Source organism: Schistocerca nitens, chromosome 12 (genome assembly GCF_023898315.1).
Source record: "Schistocerca nitens isolate TAMUIC-IGC-003100 chromosome 12, iqSchNite1.1, whole genome shotgun sequence".
Classification (NCBI taxonomy): domain Eukaryota; kingdom Metazoa; phylum Arthropoda; class Insecta; order Orthoptera; family Acrididae; genus Schistocerca; species Schistocerca nitens.
The window spans coordinates 923471-947481 of record NC_064625.1 but is presented as its reverse complement, the minus strand read 5'-3'; the positions used below and the strand labels follow the sequence as shown (position 1 = coordinate 947481).

Below are 24011 nucleotides of genomic sequence, written 5' to 3'. Positions count from 1 at the left end.
AGTTAAGTTATAACTTCCACTTCCCTCCAGTTCTAATGGTTTCTTATGACAATTCATGTTTTATGTAAATTACTTCTGTTTCAGTTTATACTGAAGATATGACTGTGAAATTTTCTTACATTACAAACAATAATTGTACAATTTATGACCAATTAAAATAATTTTTGTATATGACTAAATATAATTAAGAATAATTATGCATGTTGAAATGTAAACATATAAACCTTAAACATGAATGTGTGTAGTGAAACTGACTGGATGGGGTGATACGCTTTGGAGTACTGCTCATCGGATTGTCATCAGGCTGCATCTATTTTAAAATGCAGCTGTGTCATTCACAATGGCAACATCTGGTCTGACAGTAGTAGATATGCATATTAAATTTAGACATATTGTAGCTTGCAGTGCAAGCTGTTACCTTTGATTGGAGACTACATAAAAAAGTATGGCGAAGTGATGTCTTATAATCACTCGCTTTTATTAATGTGTTGGAACCAAGAGGGAATATGGGGATTTTACGCAATTGTGCTTGATATTGACGCCTTCAAACAAATTAATAGCATAAACGTAGTAGAATATGTGGCACATGGATTTCTCTTAATTTTTTTTAGATTCTTGCTTCCTGTATATCACACATAGATCGTAATGGTAAAAGAAACTGATGCATGTAAACAAACATTGTGGGCAGGTGTTTGGTGATGACATTAATAAACAGAGTGGAGCAAGCAACATATTTTCTTCCCTTTTTGTAGTTATTTTATAAATATTTTAAATTTCAGGTGTTGCGGAGTTGGCTCTTGCACACGGGTTTTTTGGACCAGCTGCAGGAGGTGTGCAAACTGAGGTAAGGCTTTTGGAAGCTCTGTTTGTATCTCGATGCAATATTCTGCTCATATGTGGTACAAAAACCCGAAGGAGCTCTAGTAGCACATAGTCACTGTGTTGAACAAAATCATCCAGCTAATTTCTCTCTGATGACTGGCACTGGAAAAGATTACAATGTGAAGTTCATAATATTGAGTTGCCTGCTTGGAATGTATCACTTACAAAGTTCGTACCGTAAGTTTGCAGTTGTGTGTCTAACTGATGTAACTGGAAAGTACAAAACCTGGAGTAACTCATTAGAAGAAAATCTGTCATGTGTTTAAAGTACTTGTTAGGTTTTACAGTTCTGTACAGTTGTGAAAAATAGCCTCTCATTTTTTGTTATAGTGGATGTGTCACAACCGTCAATTTAGGGAATCGAAGAACAGTTAATGCAGAATGGTATACTATACGACACACTATTTGTCCATACTTGCTGACAAAATTGGGAGAATTTTGTGTTAGGCAGTGAACGGAGACATATTTTCTGTGCTAAGTGCCCCCCCACACCACCCCACCCACCCCACCTCCCTCCCCCAGGGTTCTCAAGATTCTTTTCTGAGTTTGTGTGTGGCGCACACGGGGCCCCGAGCTCATGCAGCCCATTATTTGTACCTGGTGTAATGATACTCGAATTACGCATTACGGCAGCTCACCTGAACCTCTCAATACCAGCAATATTCTACTGTGTTTAAAGTAGTTAACATATTTCTGAGACAACATTCAGATTTGATTTCATTAATGCAGAGGTACTTTGATACATCGATATGTGTGTATTGCAATGATATTAGTCTTATGTGTATTCTTACTTTTGTCACTATGATCTTTGACGTATTTGTAACTCTTAATTTTGGGCCCGTAAGCAGTTGGTCAGAGAGTCTGACCTTGAGAAAGTAAAGTCTTGGACGTCATGTTGGAAAGACGTATATTGTAGTCAGCTTATAAAATGAGAAATTTAACAGTGAGGAAGATGTTTTCAAGTATGTTTTGTATTGTGAAGTGATGTTTTGTGTGTTACGTGATATTGCAATAAAAAGGAAGTGTAACTTAAATTTGGAGTGCTGATTATTTTTTTACATCAACATTGTGCTAACTTTGAAAGGTTTAATCTTTAAGAATGGTTTGTGAAGTGCATCTACAAAACTTTTGAATATAGCAGAATAAAACTTCTTTGCATCCAAGCTCGGAATCATCACCACCTAGATTTTCAACAATTGAGCCACGATTTTACGACGAGACCAGTGTGAGAAACACGAAAAGATGAGTGCCTAATTTATTCATTATTACATGAAATGACTTTATTAACTGTGCTCTAATGACACCTGCCACATAATAACTGTGTTGTTGCCCGAAAATGCAGTATTTAGCAGTGTGAGCAACACCACAATCATTATTAAATTTTGACCATTGTTGTGGTAGGGTTGTTAGACCGGGCTGCATTTCCTTCATCCTGGCCCTCCCCCACTATCCTCAGTCCTTCCCCACTGCCCCCTCCTTCCCCTCTTTCGGTGTTCTAATTTATGTAGACATTGTTATCCACCTGGTTCTCTGTATTGCTTATTCCTCCTGCCTGTTCTGTCCCGAGTTCGAGTCTCGGTCGGCGCACACAGTTTTAATCTGCCAGGAAGTTTCATATCTTTTCTGGTGTTTAGGTCCCCACTCGATGTTTCACCTCCACATCTAAATTCCCGTTTTCAGTGTGAGCCATCTGCGGTGTGGATTGCTTTCCCCTTTCCTTCCCCATCGTAGCCCCTCTCCACTGCGCTAGGTCACCGGCACGTGTAGACAGTCCTGTTGTGGGCGTGTTACGTACCCGTCTAGCCGAGCCCCCTGACGACACGGGGATCGCGCTACCGATACGCGAGCTGTCCCCTCCGCACGTTTGCTCGTCTTCCCGGAGTGTCAGTACTGCTGGCAACAGTTGCCTCTGCCAGGTAGCCCTGGCTGTGGTCGGGTGGTGCCCACGGGGAGACCCCGATCGGAGTGGGCGCTACCGGGGCAGATACTTGCTGCAGGAAGCGTATCCGGCTGTAAAAATCTGGCCGTTCTCAGCCGTCTGTTCGAATGGTGAAGGATCACTGAATGTCGCTTTGTGTGACCCGGCAGCCTTTCCTTCCCTGGCTACATTGTGGGAAGAGGGCCGTGCTCACCGTCTCGGGACGAAACACTTTCCCCGCTACCTCATTTGTACTACTACGGATGGGGTCATATTCGCCACCACAAAGAGAACATTGAGGACAAGTTTGGTGAAGTGGAATCTCTCGGCAAGATGCAGTCGGGCTTCCTGTTGACGAAAGCTTCGTCTGCCACCCAATCTGCAGCTCTTCACGATTGTGATCATTTTGGCAATGTCCTAATGTCAGTTTCCGCTCACCAATCTGAATGCGGTCCACGGAGTCATTTTTCGTAGGGATCTCACCCTGCAACCTGATGACGAACTCTGGCGAATCTGGAGTGATGCGGCATTCATTTTGTTCGACGTGTGAAGAAATTGTGGCTTTACAGGGTAATACCTCCCAGAGAAGGTAAAGGTTACGTGCTACAGGTGTGATGTGAAGCCGTACGTCCCACCACCCCCGAGGTGCTTTCGGTGCTCGATTTTTTGGCATACGTTTTCCCACCGTACGGTGGACCCTCGGGGTGGTGACTGTGGACACTCAGTCTGCGAGGGAAGCCCCCGTATTCTGCCACCCGTGTACGTTAATTGTCACGACCGCCACTACCCTCGCTCACTAGATTGCCCAGCTTACAGGAGAGAAATGATGATCTAGGAGTGAAAGTCGCCGGATTGCCCGTCTTATACTGAGGCTCGCTAAAAGTACGAGAGACCCCGTCCGGTGTCACTTTCTTCACCTTTTTCCTCTGTTAACACCCTTCCCCGCTCCTGCCTCTTCCGTATCCCGGCCCCGTCCCGTTCCCCTCTCCCTCCCTCGCCGTTCCCGTGACTCCCCTCCGGGAGCCGCTCTCCCTCCCCGGCCGGAGTGCCCTCCTTTGGCACCTGCCGGTGGTGGGGCTCCCCCATCTCTCAGACTGGGAGCCTTCTATCACAACTCGGCCACGAGACACCCCACCTGTGCGCCCCCGAGTCGCCTGCTCTCTCTTATTTCTGGATATTGCAGAAGCCTGTGCTCCCTCTGTGCCCTGCTCTCCTCCACCTCTGAAAGAGAAGAAGAAACATAAGCCCCAGGACAAGACTCCCCCACCCCCTCCATTGCCCCCAGAGTAGAGGTCTGCGCGGATAAGAAAAGTGCAATCCGCACCACATCCGCAAGGTCCCAATCCGCATCCGCAGCAATTAATCCGCATCCGCAAGTTCCTTATCCGCATCCACATATATTTAAGATTTGAATGAGTAATTAATAGTAATAGACAGTAGTACTTAGAATTATGGTATGTAATGACATAGTTATTGTTAGGGTCCCATTTCTGCGACAACTTAACTACTTTTGACTCGTTAAATCACAGGAAATACTCTATACCTACTCTGAAGCAGACCATTCCAAACAGGAAAGCATTGGCTCTCCAGAGCACACACATTAGCAGCTCGGATCTCGTGAGATCGGAAACGCTATTTAAAAAAATAAAATTCAATGTAATAGTATTAAATGATGAGAATACGTGTATAGAAACAATTATATTTTACTGCTCTTGTGCCAAGGCAGCTGAAAATGACGATGGTTTTAAACTGTTACTAGCACATTGCATCATTTACCGACAGTTTTTTTGTACTCACTGATTGGACGTGTCAAATTTTGAAGCCATTCATGTCAGCTGATGATTATATTATAGCTTACGCGTTCAGTCCTCGTCATTTCCAGGTGAAAATATTTACAGTACTAGGCCTACACTGCAAAATGCTGGCGCACCTGTGAAAAAGTTAAACTGCCAGCAATAATTGACGTTGTCTGGAAAAAATAACTCGTCTTCCGAAGAGTGACAACAAAATCAGTGGTTATAGAAATTAGGAGTGGTTGGATGAGGTAGCAGTTCCTTAGCACTCACTGCACCGTACTTGGCCCCCACATCAATAAGAAACTGTGCCGTCTCGAGAAACCCAGATCCACACGCAACTTCGAATGGTAAAATGTCTTTGCTGACAAGATTGATAAGTTTTTCTGTCACGGCTGTCTTCAAATTTGGCGGAACTTCAGGAACTTTCACGTCTCTCTCGGTATTTAAATAAGTAATCGTGCTACTTTGTCGAGCCTCACACGAATGTTTTAGCAAATTTGAAGTTCCACTTTCGTGTCCAGTATGGGAATATACTTTTCTACATGCAAAACAAGCCACTATATCTTTTATCTTTTCCTTGCCATCAAATAAGTATCCGAATTTTTTCCAAATTGGTGATTTCAATTTGCTTTCCTTCACTAATGTAAAATCACCTTTTTTCACCTTACACAAAATTGTATCCATCGATACGGTGTTCATTTGAAGAAAGCACTCTCACTGATATTTGCTACGATGCACGTTGTCACTCGGTCACTACAAAGCGCTAACTGAAGGCAGTGGAAAATTGCAACGGGCCGTAGACAGTGGGCAGGTTTGCCACTCAGAGAGCACTTCACAGGCCACACAAAAGACACAGTCGCGGAAACGGATTAGGTGCAGGTCTCTCGGGTACAGCTGCGCCGGTCGTAGCCAGGGGCTGAGGACAACGGGCATCCGCTCTACCCGGGCCCTGCAAGATTCTAAGAATGTCAACAGACCTGAAGTTTTGAACTAACATTGCAAAATACGTACTGGGCAGATGCCTTGCTCATTATCCGCAGATGACCTGCGGATATCCGCGCCGGTCGCGATTTTATCCGCCAAGTAACAAATACTGCGGATATCCGCATCCGCGCAGACCTCTACCCCAGAGATACCGTCTCGCCTCGCAACCAGAGCCTACGGATGTCATCCGATCCTTGTCGGTGTAGCGGTCGCACGGTTCCAGACTGAAGCGCCTAGAACCCCCCCAGCCGTGTCTCATCTCGATGATGGTTCCCCTACCCATGATCTGCAGACGATCAAGTAGGTAAAAAGACGAGGGCTAATAGAAATTCTTGGGTAACAGAAGAAATATTGAATTTAATTGATGAAAGGAGAAAATATAAAAATGCAGTAAATGAAGCAGGCAAAAAGGAATACAAACGTCTCAAAAATGAGATCGACAGGAAGTGCAAAATGGCTAAGCAGGGATGGCTAGAGGACAAATGTAAGGATGTAGAGGCTTGTCTCACTAGGGGTAAGATAGATACTGCCTACAGGAAAATTAAAGAGACCTTTGGAGAGAAGAGAACCACTTGTATGAATATCAAGAGATCAGATGGCAACCCAGTTCTAAGCAAAGAAGGGAAGGCAGAAAGGTGGAAGGAGTATATAGAGGGTTTATACAAGGGCGATGTACTTGAGACCAATATTATGGAAATGGAAGAGGATGTAGAAGAAGACGAAATGGGAGATAAGATACTGCGTGAAGAGTTTGACAGAGCACTGAAAGACCTGAGTCGAAACAAGACCCCGGGAGTAGACAACATTCCATTAGAACTACTGATGGCCTTGGGAGAGCCAGTCATGACAAAACTCTACCATCTGGTGAGCAAGATGTATGAGACAGGCGAAATTCCCTCAGACTTCAAGAAGAATATAATAATTCCAATCCCAAAGAAAGCAGGTGTTGACAGATGTGAAAATTACCGAACTATCGGTTTAATAAGTCACAGCTGCAAAATACTAAAGCGAATTCTTTACAGACGAATGGAAAAACTGGTAGAAGCGGACTTCGGGGAAGATCAGTTTGGATTCCGTAGAAATGTTGGAACACGTGAGGCAATACTAACGTTACGACGTATCTTAGAAGAAAGATTAAGAAAAGGCAAACCTACGTTTCTAGCATTTGCAGACTTAGAGAAAGCTTTTGACAATGTTAACTGGAATACTCTCTTTCAAATTCTGAAGGTGGCAGAGGTAAAATACAGGGAGCGAAAGGCTATTTACAATTTGTACAGCAACCAGATGGCAGTTATAAGAGTCAAGGGGCATGAAAGGGAAGCAGTGGTTGGGATGGGAGTGAGACAGGGTTGTAGACTATTCCCGATGTTGTTCAATGTGTATATTGAGCAAGCAGTAAAGGAAACAAAAGAAAAGTTCGGAGTAGGTATTAAAATCCATGGAGAAGAAATAATTACTTTGAGGTTCACTGATGACATTGTAATTCTGTCAGAGACAACAAAGGACTTGGAAGAGCAGTTGAACAGTATGGACAGTGTCTTGAAAGGAGGGTGTAAGATGAACATCAACAAAAGCAAAACGAGGATAATGGAATGTAGTCGGGTGATGCTGAGGGAATTAGATTAGGAAATGAGACACTTAAAGTAGTAAATGAGTTTTGCTATGTGGAGAGCAAAATAACTGATGATGGTCGAAGTAGAGACGATATAAAATGTAGACTGGCAATGGCAAGGAAAACGTTTCTGAAGAAGAGAAATTTGTTAACATCGAGTGTAGATTTAAGTGTCAGGAAGTCGTTTCTGAAAGTATTTGTATGGAGTGTAGCCATGTATGGCAGTGAAATGTGGACGATAACTAGTTAGGACAAGAAGAGAATAGAAGCTTTTGAAATGTGGTGCTACAGAAGAATGTTGAAGATTAGATGGGTAGAGCACATAACTAATGAGGAGGTATTGAATAGGATTGGGGAGAAGAGGAGTTTGTGGCACAACTTGAGTAGAAGAAGGGTTCGGTTGGTAGGACATGTTCTGAGGCATCAAGGGATCACCAATGTAGTATTGGAGGGCAGCGTGGAAGGTAAAAATCGTAGAGGGAGACCAAGAGATGAATACACTAAGCAGATTCAGAAGGATGTAGGCTGCAGCAGGTACTGGGAGATGAAGAAGCTTGCACAGGATAGAGTAGCATGAAGAGCTGCATCAAACCAGTCTCAGGACTGAAGACCACAACAACAACAACAACAACAAGGCTCGTTACCTTATTAAGCAGAGTAAAATTAATGCTGGGAGTGCTATGTTTTCTCCTTGGGGACTTATGCCTCATCCTCGTACGTCTGGTCCACGTTCAGTAGCTTTCTGGGCTACCAGCGACAGTCAGCTGTCCAGGGTCTTACTGTCCAAGGTGCTCTGCGCATTGATCCATTGGTCCTTGCGGAATACATTGTGACACACTTTGCAACGGCATCAGCATCCTCTTCCAATCCTGGTACCCTTCTCCAGCAGAAACGCAGAGTTGAACAGACCCCACCCTCCCCCCTCTGTTTTAACCCCCACCTTCACTCAGTAAGAATTCTTGCAGGCTGTTACCTCTTCACATGATGTGTCCTGCCACCTGGATTCCGTCCAAAACTACACGATCCGACACTCGGAGTTTACCGAGGGGGCAACATCTACTCACAAGGGAACCTCCCCATCGCACCCCCCTCAGATTTAGTTATAAGTTGACACAGGGATAGGCCTTGAAAAACTGAACACAGATCAATCGAGAAAACAGGAAGAAGTTGTGTGGAACCATGGAAAAAAATAAGCAAAATATACAAACTGAGTAGTCCGTGCGCAAGGTAGGCAACATCAAGGACAGTATCAGCTTACAAGCGCCCCGTGGTCCCGTGGTTAGCGTGAGCAGCTGCGGAACGAGAGGTCCTTGGTTCAAATCTTCTCTCGAGTGAAAAGTTTAATTTTTTGTTTTCAGATAATTATCAAAGTTCAGTCACTCACACATAATCAACTTCGCTCTCCAAAATTCCAGGACATGTTCAGATTTGCTTGGACATATACAGGATTTGACGGTCTACGCACGGAAACATTTGAAAACGTAAAAAACATTTGTTTTGACAGAGCACAGAGAAAACTGTGCGACTGTGAAACTGTTGCATTCATTTGTTGCGGTTTATGTGACAAACTCTTATGTTTTCAACACTTTTTTGGGAGTGATTATCACATCCACAAGAAAACCTAAATCGGGCAAGGTAGAAGAATCTTTTTACCCATTCGCCAAGTGTGCAAGTTAGTTGGGTCGACAACATATTCCTGTCATGTGACGCACATGCCGTCACCAGTGTCGTAAAGAATATATCAGACGTGTTTTCCTGTGGAGGAATCGGTTGATCTATGACCTTGCGATCAAATGTTTTCGGTTCCTATTGGAGAGGCACGTCCTTTCGCCTACTAATTGCACGGTTTTGCGGTGCGGTCGCAAAACACAGACACTAAACTTATTACAGTGAATAGAGACGTCAATGAATGAACGGACAGATCGTAACTTTGCGAAAGTAAAGAAAGTAAAATTTTCACTCGAGGGAGTGGTTCATTCTTCTACTCTTGTTACTGCTGGGGTTTATTTATTAATTCGTTTCAGACCAATTTTGGATACTTAAAATTGTGGTTCCGCAGGTGCTCACCCTAACCACGGGACCACGGCACTCATCAGCTCAAATTGTCCTTGATGTTGTGTATCTTGCACATGGACTACTCAGTTTGTATAATTTGCTTATTTTTTCGTAGTTCCACACAACTTCTTCCTGTTTTCTCGATTGATCTGTGTTCAGTTTTTCAAGGCCTATCCATTGTGTCAATTTATAACTAAATTTGAGGGGGGTGCGATGGGGAGGTTTCCTTGTCAGTCTTCGACTGCATTTGGCTCGTAGGTGTTTTCCTGTCGCAATGGCGAGAGAGTGTAGTTATCCCCATTCTTAAGCGCAGGAAGAAACTGACATCTCTTGACAGCTACCGCCCGATTAGATTGACGAACGTACTTTGTAGACTGCTCGAGAGAATGGTTAGCTTCACTTCGTGTCGGGTACTTGAATCTCGGGGCCTCGAGTCCCCGTATCGGTGTGGTTTCCAGGGAGTATAATCTCCAACTGACCATTTACTCAGATTTTAAACAGCAATCTGACAGGGTTTTACTAACTGCCGGTACCTTCTCACCGACTTCTTTGACCTACATAAGGCATACGACACGACTTGGCACTGTCACATTTTAGTTACCCTTCGTGACTGGGGCTTTGATGACCAGCTTCAGGTTTTTATGCGCGAGTTTTTATCCCACCGCCCTTTCTAGCTTCGAGTTGACACTTCACTTAGCACCCTTCGGATTCAGGAGAATAGTATCCCAAAGGGTTCTGTGTCGAGTCATTTTCTCCCTAGACGGGCTTTTAACCTCCGTCGGGACTGTCACTAGCCTGGAGTTTTTTGTCGACGACCAAGTGAGGTGGAACAGTGGTTAACACACAGGACTCACATTCGGCAGGACGACGGTCCGAACCCACGTCCAGCCGTCTTGATTTAGATTTACTGTTATTTCTCTAGATCGCTTCAGGCAAATGCCAGGACGGTTCCTTTAAAAGGGCACGCCCGACTTCCTTCCCCATCCTTCCCTAATCTGATACGACCTATGTCGGCAATTTTTGCATCTGGTGCAGTTCCTACTTCGCTATCCGACGGGTCTCTGCGTGGGCCGTCTCCCGTGGCTTCCCATTTTCTCCCTCCAAAATGCAGGTTACACATTCTGGTCGTTGGCCGACAGTACGCCCCGATCCAGAACTTCATGTAGGTGACCAGCTCCTCAGTGTCGTAGCACAGTCCTGTTTCTCGGGTCTTATTCCCGATAAGAATCTCACACGGCTGCACATATTCGCCACCTGAAGACGACATGTGTGCAGAAGCTTAATGCTCTCTGCTTCGTGGCCCGCATTTATGGAGGTGCAAACAGAGCTACTCTTCTCCATCTTGTGGTCTGCATCTGGCTGTTGGTGCCTTTCGCACTGGTTCTCTTGGCAGTCTCCTGACAGAAGTGGAGATTACCCCTGTACAAATATGATGGCGCCAACTCCTGGTTCTTAGGCATTTGCCATTCGTATATTCCCTGACCGTCCCTTGTACCCTGTCTTCTTTGCAAACGGGGGATGTCTCACTCCCGATAACCACCCACGGGTGGGACTGATTATTGGAATGTATCTCACTTCCCCCCGTCGGGATCTCCGTCTCCACTCGCCGGAATGCACTCCGCGGATTTCCTCCCACACTTTCCCTCGGATGGTGCCTAGGCAACAGATTAGGACCGACCTATTCCAGGGTCCTAATGTCTCTTTCGCCGCTATCGTTTTCCGGTGTCTTGTACGTTCTATCCTTGCAGGTGGGATACACTTTTATGTCTCCTAGCTTAGAGCACCATTTTTATTGCTGGAATCGTGTAGTGTGTTCACGGCAGAGCTAGTAGTCATCAACAGGGCCCTCAGCTTTGTTTCTCAGGCCTCATTCCACAGTGTTTTAATATGTACCAAATCAATGAGCTGCTGCAGGTTATCGACCGATGCTACTCTCTTCGTCATTCGGTCTCTCCATCCGTGACCACCTCTCCGCCCTTGAGTGTGCCACCTATTCAGTTGTCTTTCTACGGGTCCCGAGTCGTGGGGGCATCCCAGGGAATGAACTGGCTGACCATTTCGCTAGGGAAGCAGATACTTAGCTCTCTCCTGCACAAAAGTTGAATGACGTTTAACACGCTACTGCTCTCAGTAATAAACTCCGCACAATCGAGGAGTCTACTGCAATTTCACATGCTCCTTTCTGCTCCTCTCGGAAGGAGTCCATTGTCCTGTGTCGTCTACACATTGGTCATACCAAGCTCGCTCATTGTTTCCTCTTGCGTAACAAACCACGCCCACAGTGTGATTGTGGAGCCCGACTAACAGTATTACATATATTGGTGGAATGTCCCCTTTTTTTGACCCTTCGTACTAAGTAGAGTCTTGCAGATTCCTTAAATTTAATATTAACAGACGATTCATGGTCGGTTGAACTTACCCCCAGTTTCTTCGCTGAAAGTGGTTTTTATTTTTAGATTTAAAGTTATGCTTTACTCCTGGAGTAGGGGCAGGGCGGTTGTGGTTGGGGCCTCTCTTCCTGTTTTCTTGGTCTGGGACCCATGACTCCCCCTTCGAAAGACTGCTTCTTTAGCCCTCTGTTTTCCCAGTTTTAGCTTTGGGCTACCCTTTTTAACCTTTTACTGTGTGTGTTTTAGCTTCCTCATTCTATAGTTTGATTCCTCTGACTGGATCCATCCACTCTGAGCAGACTCTATCTCTTTTGTGTGTAACTTTGGAATTGCGGGACTGATGTCCTCACCGTTTGGTCCCGTACCCCACGGAAAATGGAAGTCAGACGGTGCTAAATCTGGACTGTATGGAGAATGCCGTACAGTGGTGAGATTCAGTCTCTGAAATTCTGTTGTGGTTGCACATGAAGTGTGTGGTTTGGCATTGTCATGCTGCAGGAAAACAGAACTTCCAATAGCCAAGCAAAGCAATAAATTGACCCACACGTTCTTGTGAAATGACGATTGTGCTCGCAATTTCTCTCGGAGTGATACGATGATCGTCCTGTACGAATCTGTCGACATTTTGCTTGTGAAATTCGGTGGTTGCTGTCACGGGACGTCCAACTCTGCCGTGCAGGTCAGATGGTCCCACCTCGACATCTTTAAACTTACTCACCCAGTGATTCACAGTACTAATGTCAACACAGTCACCATAAACTGCTTTCATTTTCTGATGAATCTCCTTTGGGGTGACATCTTCTGTTGTCAAGAATTGAATGACTGCACGTTGCTTTAATTGCATTGACCGACCGTCTGTGCAGGGATGTAACAACACAACCTTCAATGCTAAGGCTTCCCACCGAGTGGAACCGTAGAGAAGAGGCTGTGGAACGAGCCGGTACCTGCCGCATACCGATGCTACCGACTGTCGAAGAGTTACGAAAGTGGAGGCATTACTTTTCAGTCGACCCTAGTGCATACTAAGAAATGCAGAAAATACATAACAAGCACCTATTTAAAGAGACATGTCCTTAGACAGTATCGTCAAGTTACTAGAGTATGTTACAGACTAAGATTAAGATTGTAAAATTCGTACACAGTTGTCTGTGTACTCTCACGTGACTTACACGAATGCCTCTAATTGTCTGCTTATGACAGATCAGGTTCTAAGTTTCCCTGTTAACTGTAAAACAATGAATTATTATATTTATTAAAACATCCTGTAGTTCTGTGACATTCTTTAATGGTGTGTGATTCCCAGCTAGAGATGGCACCGAGTAAGTTTGCCAAAATATTGCACCATTTGGACGGCACCGTACGGCTGATTGAGAACATTTCAAAATTCCCTCAGTGGCTTTTATACCCTTATATTTGACATTGACATGTGCTGTGCTGTACTGTACTGTACTGTTTTGTTGTGTGGGCAACCGACCTCTCCCAGTTTTTTTAATCTTTTCATGGTCTTAGTTCTTGTCTAATTTACTGTAAAACATGATAGGTAGTGCATGCCGGCATACAAGGGGTTTCTTAAACAGTAATTTACACATTTTTTCTGTCTCCTTCAACAGTATTGCTCTGTTTGCTCACCTTTTAACGGTTAAGAAACTTCACCAGCTGAACTTTGCCCCCCCCCCCCCCTCACAAAAAAAGGTCCCATAATTGAGTATTGAATGAGAACAAGCATAGCACATAGATATGCACTAATTTCTTATTGAACAAATTGTAGAACATACTTTACTCATGTGGTTATATCAGTGTGAGATTTCCACGAGTGTAGGTGATGAAAATCCCTTGGAATTTGGTTTTGTTGAAAAACTCCGCATGGTTATAGCTTAATAATGCAGTGGGAACCAGTGGAGTTTTTAGTATTGCAAAACGTTAGATCAACTATATACTTTACATTAAGGAGTAGTCTGTTTAAGCCACCATTGGGTTGTGCTTCTATTCAACACAGTCTAGCCAGGTTCTTTTGTCAGATATGGGATTTGTGATGCCTTCGGCAAAGAGAAATGTTCTTTTAGTAAGTAAGCTTAACGGAAGGTCACGTATGTCAAGTGCGAACAATAATGGGTCGAGGACTGAGCTTTGTCTCATTGTGTTGTTTAGTGGACCATAAAATTTGCTACATGACTGCTGCCAGCAGCTTTTCTTCTTTGTTAGGGCCAGCAGCACTATGTATGTTAGATAATGATTTAGGTATTAGAAAGATGCACCAGAATGGCCACTTGTAATAATTAATCTTTATTAATGACAGTCTGTTTTGGCATTTATTGCCATTGTTAAGTACATCTAAAATGATGTAGTGTCAAACTACTGTGAAACCATAATTAACGTATTATTTTCAATACATTTGCGTTATTCACCATCCAATCAGAGCGTTGACAGCTATAAGGCAGTTCACTGATGATGTAAGATGAACATCACATCATTCTAGAGTACTTGACAAAGCAGCTATTCTGGTTCAGCTTTCTAATGAGCTTCCAGCAGTATTGGGCAACTTTTATTGTAGATTGTGTTGCTAGTCATTTCTCTGACTATATTGTAGTTATGTGGTAATCAAAATCATCATGGTGAGGCAAAGGAATAGAGGGGAATTTGTGTGTATAGTGGGGGGGGGGGGGGGGGGGTATACTGAGATAATAGTTAAATAAGCTGCATGAACATTTTATTTGATGCCTGTCTTTCAGAATTTGTTTTGGAATTTGACATTTGACAAGTACAGTGGTGATGGTGGCTGTGTTGTTGATTTGCAGTGTGGTTGTAAGGCATGTAAATTGTTTCAGGCAGAAAAGATGGAGAAAACAGAGTATTGGATGGCAGTAGATTCTTATCTCAACTCTGTGAAATCCCACAGAAATGAACCAGTCGACATTGGAGACGAGTCAATTTTGCGGAGACTTCGTAAAACTGCCATCTACATAAAGGAATACAAGGTGACATTGCTGACAACTGCCATCACATATGGAATTTGAAGATGAGAGTATCTTGCTACCGTACAGCACACAGTTGAAAACACAGTGGCCTGTGTGTGTAAAAAAAAAAAAAAAAAAAAAAAAAAAAAAAAAAAAAAAAAAAAAACCTTAATTTTTATATATATGTTTAATACACAGTCCAGTCACATTGATGTGACCACCTGTCAAAAGCCCAAATAACCACCTTTGTTAAAGTGACGTGTCGCGCAGGGTATTAGGACCGACAAACGACGTTCGTCACGTACAGAAGAACCTCACACTTGACAAGCGTGTTCCATTCTTTGAGCGATATTAAATATGTGTGCTTCAGTAGTTGACGATTGTCGTTTGACACTCCTAAATACCCTGTGCGACACATCAGTTTAACAAATTGGTACGTTACACCATAAGCTTTCTGCTCTTAACTGCTGATTATTATTATTATTATTATTTTTATTTTCTTTCCTGTTTCACACGTTATGTCTGGTTAAAAATGGAAAGTGACGCAGACGTTGATCAAGCGTGACTTCCTTTTAACTGTACGGTATATGTTACATTGCATTTAGGAACTTTCGAATAATTGAACATGTATCATTAATTACAGATTTCTGTAGTTGTATATATATGTTTGGATGTAGCTGTATTGCGTTGATGTACTAGTGGATATTGTGTGGTATGACTCCTGTAGTTGATAGTATAATTGGTACGATGTCAACTTTATTGTGATGCCACATGTCCTTGACTTCCTCAGCCAGTTGGATGTATTTTTCACTTTTTTCTCCTGTTTTCTTCCGTATATTTGTTGTATTGGGTATGGATATTTCGATTAGTTGTGTTAATTTCTTCTTTTTATTAGTGAGTATGATGTCAGGTTTGTTATGTGGCGTTGTTTTATCTGTTATAATGGTTCTGTTCCAGTGTAATTTGTATTCATCATTCTCCAGTACATTTTGTGGTGCATACTTGTATGTGGGAACATCTTGTTTTATTAGTTTATGTTGTATGGCAAGTTGTTGCTGTATTATTTTTGCTACATTGTCATGTCTTCTGGGGTATTCTGTATTTGCTAGTATTGTACATCCGCTTGTGATGTGATCTGCTGTTTCTATTTGTTGTTTGCAAAGTCTGGATTTATCTGTTGTGGTATTGGGATCTTTAATACTATGCTTGCTGTAATATCTGGTGTTTATTGTTTGATCCTGTATTGGAATCATGAATCCTTCCGTCTTATTAATAATAATAATAATAATAATAATAATAAGTTTTCCCCCTCCAGTAATCTCTGTTTTGCATATCACTTTACGTTCAGTTTGTAAGCTCTCTGGTTTTCAAATCTCATCTGATACAGTCATCAATAATCGTCACATTTGGTAAGTCTCCCGACCTGTGTCCTCGGCAATTTTTCTGTAACTCTACCCGTTTTGTAAACCTCCCCAGATCTTTTCCTTCATTACTTTTCCTCTCCCTTCAACCTGTCTTCCAGGAGAAGGAGCCACTGGCGCAAAAGCTTGCACATTTCCACAACTTTTATATGTGTATCCAATTATATTAATATGTACTTTGTATCAAAAGAAAATTTACTTGAGAAAATTGTAAAATTAAGAGACAGATTTGCCAGTCAGTACTTAGCTTTACGAGGTAATTTTTAGTATAGTGAATAGATGTACGTAAAAAGGACGTGACACGCTTCCTAGATTTGGGAACTTACAGTTTCTTTTTCAGAGAGGAGATAGGGTCGGGCGGAGTAAGGTTAAAAAGGAGCGGCAGCTAACTCGGACCCTCACCCTCTTTATAGCTGGTGTCTAAGTGAGCTACTCTTCCTTATTAATCTGGCTCAGCATGTCACTTTCTCCTCTTCGAGGAAGAAACTTGTTAGTTCCAAAACCTAGGAGTAATGTCTTCACTTTCACATTTTTTTATTGCTTGTACCTGTGCGTTGCAGATGACTTTGTGGTATTAGCAAATGATTTTGAAGAACAACAGACTTCGGTTATAGATCTCGACCGAGAATGCCGGGCAGCAGAAATGAATGGAACTGTTGACAAAATTTGTCCATTAAACGAAGATCTGTAGGAAAAGTACAGCTCAAAAAGAAACAGTCGGACACTGTCAGAGAATACGTCCATCTCGGCTAGCACGTGAATGCGACTTGAGACCTAAGATCTTAAATCTTTAGACATATTGAGCTAGGCGGGCAATCATTTGGAAGACATTCAACAAAATTCAGATCAAATATGGCAATAAAACTGGGAAAAAAGTTTTCCGATCAGTGTGCCCTCCCAGTTTTGACTGGAGGCTGTGGGATCTGTGCACTTCACAAATAGACGAGGCAGAAGCCTAGATTTGTGGAAGATGAAGTTGCAGACATACCTGAATTTGGTACTCGGAGAGGCCACATCATTTAACGATAGAAATGGCAGTGGTGGTGGTGGCTGCTGCTGCTGCTGCTGCTGCTGCTGCTGATTGGCAATAAGACCTGTAATTCGTTTGTAGCTTTTTAATATAAGCTTTTATTGTACATCCTTTGCAAAGCTTCTTACGGAACACGGCAAACAATCAGACGGAATTTATTTTTATGCAGGAGACTATAGCTGACGCCACTAACAGTGCCGAAGGAGACGTGGACGAAATAGAAGAGGAGGAGGAGCTGATGCTGGGAGAGATCGGCGGTGCTGTGGCTGCACTACCCGTGCCGACTGTGGTGAGCTCAGTGTGTGCGCTGAACTGCAGCTGTTGGCTGTGTGTGGCTCTGTGAGGGCTTGTGGGCTAGCCTTTACTGCTTCTTTTCAGAACAAAACTTTTTAAATTTGTACCGCTCTACAGTTCTGCAAGAAATACAAAAATTCATTCCAAACGATGTCCCGATGTTTCTTTCTTGCCGTGACTTAGGTAAATTATGACTGCATAAAATGTTATACAACAGATTGACCAGTTAGAATAGTAAAGTATTATTGTGTGAACTATAGGCAGAGAATGTTGTAACATTCTGTAAAAATATCATCCGAAAACAATTGCGAGCTGTCCGAGACATTCGGACCGTAACACTGATATGTTAACTAAAGCGAATTTTTGTAGTTCTTCCAAACATTTAATGAAACATCCCTAAATGGAGCACCGATGGCTGACCACCGAGTCTCTACACGACCGTCAACTGTTAATAATGATCGTTCCGAATAGTATCTGATGGGACAGTCTAGAATAAATTGAACTGTAATTGTTTACTTTGTTAGCTACATCCCAATTTTTATGTGTAGTATTCTGAAATAACGGTATTCAGAGGAAAGTGTCTGGAACGACCTAAACTTGTCAGAAATAATCTAGTTGACGATCTCTCTTGAGAATTTTTTTCGATGTGATATAAAATCCAAAAGTGAGTTCAGTTCACATGTTTGATGTTATGTGGGGTGTGGGGGAGGGCGGGTTAGGACATTGTGCATGTGTATCCAGACAGACATCGAAATGGCAAAACTACCTACGAGTACATTATAAGATTCTATAAGACTGTCAAACTATTATCCCTTTAATCCCACTGAGAGATGGTTTCCCATTACGTTTACAATGAGAAAGTTTGTAAGGGAGTGCAATTTGTGAAGATTATGGTCAGAGTGGAGAATGTTGGTGCACTTTACCAGAGATGATTATTTAAAGCACACTGTAAAGCATTAAAATGGTAGAAACCTTCATTACAGTTCATCGAGCAGACAAAAATATTCTCAGCAAAGTCTTCGAAACTACTCTACCGATTTTCTGAAATCCCTTCCTTTGTGATGTAGCGACTGTCGGCCATCTTTAGACTGACACCTGTCTAATTATTATAGCCCTCAGTGTGAAGAGCTGAAAAATTTGTAGACGATGGCTCCGAAAAGACGGTCCGGCGAGTCGGCGACTGCAACGGCAGACGCGCGTGGTGTCCCTCGGCCTCTGTGGCAGTTCGGCGGGCCCGCTGTCGCCTGCTGCAGCCGTGTGACGCTTGCACCCTCGCCGGTCACCTTTAGCCTCCTGGAGACAGACCCACTGTAGTGGCCTTTCCACCCCTCGCACCCCTGACCAAGAGTGTTCTGTTCTGTCAGTACCGAAACTTTGTGTCGGTCATATTATTACCAAAATTTGTAGGTAATCGCTCGACTTAAAAATCGTTACAAATTTATTAGTTTATTATTATAAATATTTTAAATGCTTAACGTAATATAAAAAGGCTTCCCAGTTTCAATCTGCCTCTCGGCAATACTACCAGACAGATTTCTTGTCAAACTTTTGCCCTCCTATCTGTTCGTGTACTGCATAAAGGATCACGAGTGTCGACAGTATTGTGCAACGTTTAGCAATTACTGCCTCTCAAAAAATATGTGCAGGAACATTCTCTGCCTCCAAAGATGAGGGGAAAGTAGTATCGGGTGGCAGGAACAAAATGCCCCACTCGGTGAGCAGCAGCAGGTACTTGGCTCCCCCTACAGCTGCCGATCGCTAGCCGTCCGCGAGGCGAACGACTCTGTGTCCATTTAGAGCTGGTGGTTCTCGTTCTTGTGTAAAAGACGACACAGTGCATTACACACACATTAGACAGTAAGCAACATCCTCGTTTCACGTGTTGCTTTATTTTTGATATTTTAGGGTTTAGCACCGCTGGGTTCGAGTAGGTGGTGGTAGCTTTTGAATTTTTTGGGAGTAGGAGCTGTATTAGCAAAATAGTGAACTGAGACACAGTTTTAGCTAAACTATTTTGCACAACCAAAACCTTTGATATGGCAGTCGGTGCTCTAGAATACACGAGTTAGTAAAGAAATTAAAAAGTACTGTCAGAATATTTACTTGCAATAACTGTAATGTCGTGTGGGGTTAGAGTGGCTGGACTTCACACCCTGTCGAGTGGTCAACTTCCAAATGTATATTGTCGATAAACGTGTAAAAGTGCAAAAAAATGGCAGGAAGCGCGTGCGAGTCACACGAAGCAGAATAGCCGGCCACTACGGTCGAGTCGGCGTAAATCGATCCCCGACAGTCGCCGGTTGTCGCGAGCCTATCTCGACCGATAAAGTAATGCAATTTTGTAAACGTCTCTTCGGTGACACCTCCGTGTCGTCACAGCTCGTAGCCGACTACTGTTTTTGCCGGCAACCGTCAGCATTTCGGAGTCGAAAGTCGGGAACGGCACTGCGAACTGTCGGGGTTCTCAGTATGCCGTCTCCACTCTAGCTACTGTCTGCAGGTGAAATATTCTGTATCGCTAACACGCACAAATTTTTTCCTCGTGAAGGAGGGTCAGCTGAATCGATCACTGGGGTGAGAGGGACTCGCCTACGGTGAGGACTACGGGAGGTGAAGTCGAATTGGGGACGGGGGCACGTCGGAGAGAGTAGGTCAAAAATATGGCGTTGTTTTTTGTGTAGGAGCAGCCATCTCAAAACTATCTGACAACGCGGTTGGACGCATAAGATCTGCCTGCTTGTGGACAACCAGTAGCTGGTACTCTACAGGGAGCAGAGAGCCTGCTGCTGCTGCGAGACATTTGCACCCTCGTACCCTCGTACCTGGTACTTCTTTACCTGAACTCCCTGGCTCTCCATCCCATCCCGGCATTCTATTGGACCTAAACTGTGTTAAGAATCCCTCCTGTTCTGATCAGTGTAACTAAATGGCCTATCCACTTCACGTTTCATAATCCTAGTTGCAGGTTGTTATTGTAGTGGCTTCCGGGAGCAATAATAATTTGATTTTCAATATTTCGTACAATTATTGACCAAATTTAAAGCACCGACACAGTCCACTCGCCGCTAAGTGTGATACGTTGAAGGTTTAACGTAATAAAGCAAATATTAAGATTATAAACTGCGTTTTATGTCTGAACCACAGTAAAGTGGGAATCTGGGACTGATTCTGTTCACTCTAGCACGGGGAATGAAAGAGTTGCCAAAAAAATGGAGATTTATTCTCCTCCTCGTATTCTACAGTGGACATTCGGTCTGTCACCTGCTGTGACCGTGGACGGAGCCGCGCATAATGGTGGAGAGCCTTGTGCCCTCGGCTGGTGGAGCAGGCGCAGGGTAGCAGGGTCTGTGGACGAGAGAGCGATTCGCTGCTGTGGCCACTCACGTGACCGACCTCTGCCGTCCCATTTGTTGACTGAACCTTCTGAAAGCATTACTTGCTCAGTGTGCGTAGCTCAGCAGAGCTGAGAGTGGGATCCATTTCCACTGCTGCTGAGCTTCTTATGTAACCGTCGTCCCACCGAAGCGCAGTGGTAGTCACAAAAAAAACATTGAAAAAGAAAATAATGCTCCTTTTTACCCTTAACACCATTTTGGGCTGCAAAATCCAATATTGGATGATGAAAGCACTGTGTAACTTCCAACAAGCTTTATACATAATTTCAAACCTCTTTTTAGCTTTTTCTCACTTAAATATTTGATGTCAAATGTTTAACACATTAATTCGTTTTTTGCCAGGGAGTAACTGTTGAAATCATAACCAAATTCCTTCTAACAAATGGGAATTTTATTCACTTTAATAGTGCCTAAAAGCATTTTTTAAAAGAAATAGATTTAGAATTATAATCAGAAGGCACCCTCTAAATATCAAAGTTTCAATTTATTCAGAGGCAGAAAGAAACAAGTTTTGACTGTACGAGCTTTCGGGCAGAGAACCTTGCCGCTCCCTTTTGACACGGCCGTAGTTATGACCACTCGCGACAGCCTCTGATAGACTACACTGGTGCAAATCTGCGACACACCAGATAACTTTAAACTAAGAGTTTTAACAATTTACACAAGCACACAAACTATGCAACCCCCGTAGGAGGGATGGAAATGGTACAAAACACTAACAATTAAAATATTAACCTTGCACTGAAGGTGCAACTTGATTTTAACTTCTAAGAAAGGTCTTACAGTGAAAGGGTGGCGACTTTATATACTAAAATGATCATTTAAATAAAAGCCCATGAAATGCAATCTTATGTAAAATTCTACAAGGTTGGCCAAACAATAGTTAAGATGCTCTACAGTACACAGATACCACCTCTCAAGATCATAGGCAATAATATCAAAGTTTCCAAAGACCAAAACATGTTTCAGGTATTAGCCCATTACACTCCAAACAATAAATTCGTTAACACACCAAATCCGACAAACGTGACAGAGGCAGCAACTGACGCACGGTAGATCGATAGGGAGATTACCGAACAACCCGAACCGCAGGTTGCTGTAACCCTCCCCTACTCCAAAACGGAAAAACGGACCACCCAATTTATAAACAACCACCTTCCCGCGGTTGGGCAAACGGAGAAGAATTAGTGGGACGACTCCAAACCAAAACGGCTGGTGACCTCACCAAGAAAACAAGTAGAATTTAACAAGAGTAAATCAGACAACATATCACCAATCACTTAACTTCTAATAAATTGCGATTTCTCGAGAAGACCTGGCGCAGCACCCCCAAATCGCTCTCCCGAACCGTCCGCTGCCGCCCGCTTCTACGGACACGGGAAGGCACGCCGATCTCCCGTCTCGCGGCGTCGCAGCTCGCACCGGCCAGACCGATGTCGCGGGTCGACTCCCGTCGCTCTCGTGTCGACCGCGAAGTCACTACCCCGCGCTGTACGCCGCGGCCCACCGGACTCGCGTGGCGACCTCACGTGCACCGACGCTCGAGACGGACGAGTCGTCTCGTGTCTCGGTGTACGACCGACCGACCGATCGATCCGACCGCCGGTGAGCACTGCCCGAGCAAACTCGAGCAGACTGGTGGCCTAACGCGCAGACTCGGATGCGGGAACTGAGCCCCGACCGGGCGACCACTTCGAGTTCTCTTACTGGCGGAGTGGAAAGACTCTCATTTTGCCGCCTTTAAAGGTCGATCCGAATGACACTAACTGCCTAACAAATGCGGACAGGAGAGAGACTAGCGAGCCGGGGACGAGAGACTGACCCAGACTGGCCGACTGGCGAGGTCGTAGCGCCCCTCAAATGCACGTGAACAGGAAACCTTTCCCCTTTCCCACCGGAGGGAGACACCGAAGCTGCGATTGCCACGGCGGCGCCACCGCCAGAAACGGAGGGCGACTGCTTCACACTACGCACTGCGGCGCGCTCTTCCAAACAGCAATTTTTACCACGGCTCAGCCAGCTCACTCGTCACTGTACTGGCTCTGACTTCCTCCTGTCTGTCAACTGCCTCTCTCCCTGGCCCCACCCGTCTTGTCGACGAGCGATCCTTCCTCCCTCCCTCCCTCCCTGAGGAAGGTATTAAGTTTTGAAAGCTTTTTCACTTTAATGTATGCGTATTGGCTGTACTAGAAATTGCACGTCGTCGGCGGCCGACTAGTCTGTCGCTTAGTAACTCTACGGAGTACTGTCGGACACGGCGGGCACGTACAGTTCGTGTTCACTTCCACACTGTAGTGGGTAATAAGGGAAAAAACTAAACACTCCGTGTGAGCCGAGTACTGCAACTGCCAGTTTTTCGACTCCCGTGCTCTGCCCGAAACTAATCTCGAGGAGACTGTAGACTTAGGCCGGATTCTTCTAATGCTTATAGCTCACTTTCCTATGCTTCACTGCAGTAGGTTTATAAAACTTTGTTGGTGTACCTATCTGTATTTCTGCTTCCTTACTATTTTCATATTTGACTGAAACTTTCCATTTCACACTTAACCTGCACAAAAAACCTCAAAACACACCATACTGTATTTATATTAGTTGTAAAGAAATAGCTTAAAAAGTAAAGCTGTCGTCAGTCCGAAGATCGGTTTGGACATCGGAGCACTTTACTGAGCACTGTCCTGTCGTTTGAGGTATGCAGTCACCCTCCTCGGAACTTTGAAATGGCTTACCCGGACATTTATAGGGGGTCCTACAGTTTGAACTGTGGTGCGACTCGGCAGCTGTTGCCGGGGTTGAAAAACGAGAAATGTGACAGGTATAAACACTAGAGTAACGAGACCTCTGGACCTGTAATCTGGCACTTCACCACTGAGCCAATGAGCTGCACAAGAAGTGTCTGTTTTGCAAATGAGAAAACTTTGAAAGTCATCGCTTTTTCTCGTACAGAAGTTTTCGCACTGTTCCCGATTGTGACGAGTTCTTTCATCTGCGAAGGTGAAAATTAATGTACGTGTATCGTATGCAACTGTCCAAACTTGCAGGTATTTGTCAAAATATTTAAACCAATTTTTCTATATTAGAAATAACTAGCTTTAGTTCATAGTTATATTAGAGTGTTTGAGATATAAATAGAAGACAGTAGTTGTTAAAGTAAATCTTTGTTGTAACCTGGTGTTCATTTTTTGTACTGCTACAATATTTTGTACCTTCTGATTCCCTCACCATTTCCTTCAATAATTCAATCCAGTAAAAAATAAATGCAGCTTGCACATTAGGGAGTAGG

At 43.8% G+C, this 24011-nt stretch overlaps 1 protein-coding gene across 6 annotated transcripts in view; it reads left to right on the top strand.

Moving 5' to 3' along the window:
* The window catches only part of LOC126215124 (uncharacterized), a 60396-nt gene that overhangs the window by 23380 nt on the left and 13005 nt on the right, over positions 1-24011 (top strand). For 4 of the 6 annotated variants that reach the window (XM_049941784.1, XM_049941782.1, XM_049941781.1 and 1 more), the window contains exons 2-4: positions 780-844; positions 14463-14612; positions 17212-17331. In XM_049941784.1, coding sequence (XP_049797741.1) covers positions 14472-14612; positions 17212-17331 — 261 coding nt within the window. In that variant the 5' untranslated portion in view covers positions 780-844; positions 14463-14471. The remainder of the gene's footprint in view (positions 1-779; positions 845-14462; positions 14613-17211; positions 17332-24011) is intronic. The other 2 variants (XM_049941785.1, XM_049941786.1) reach the window with 1 other exon arrangement.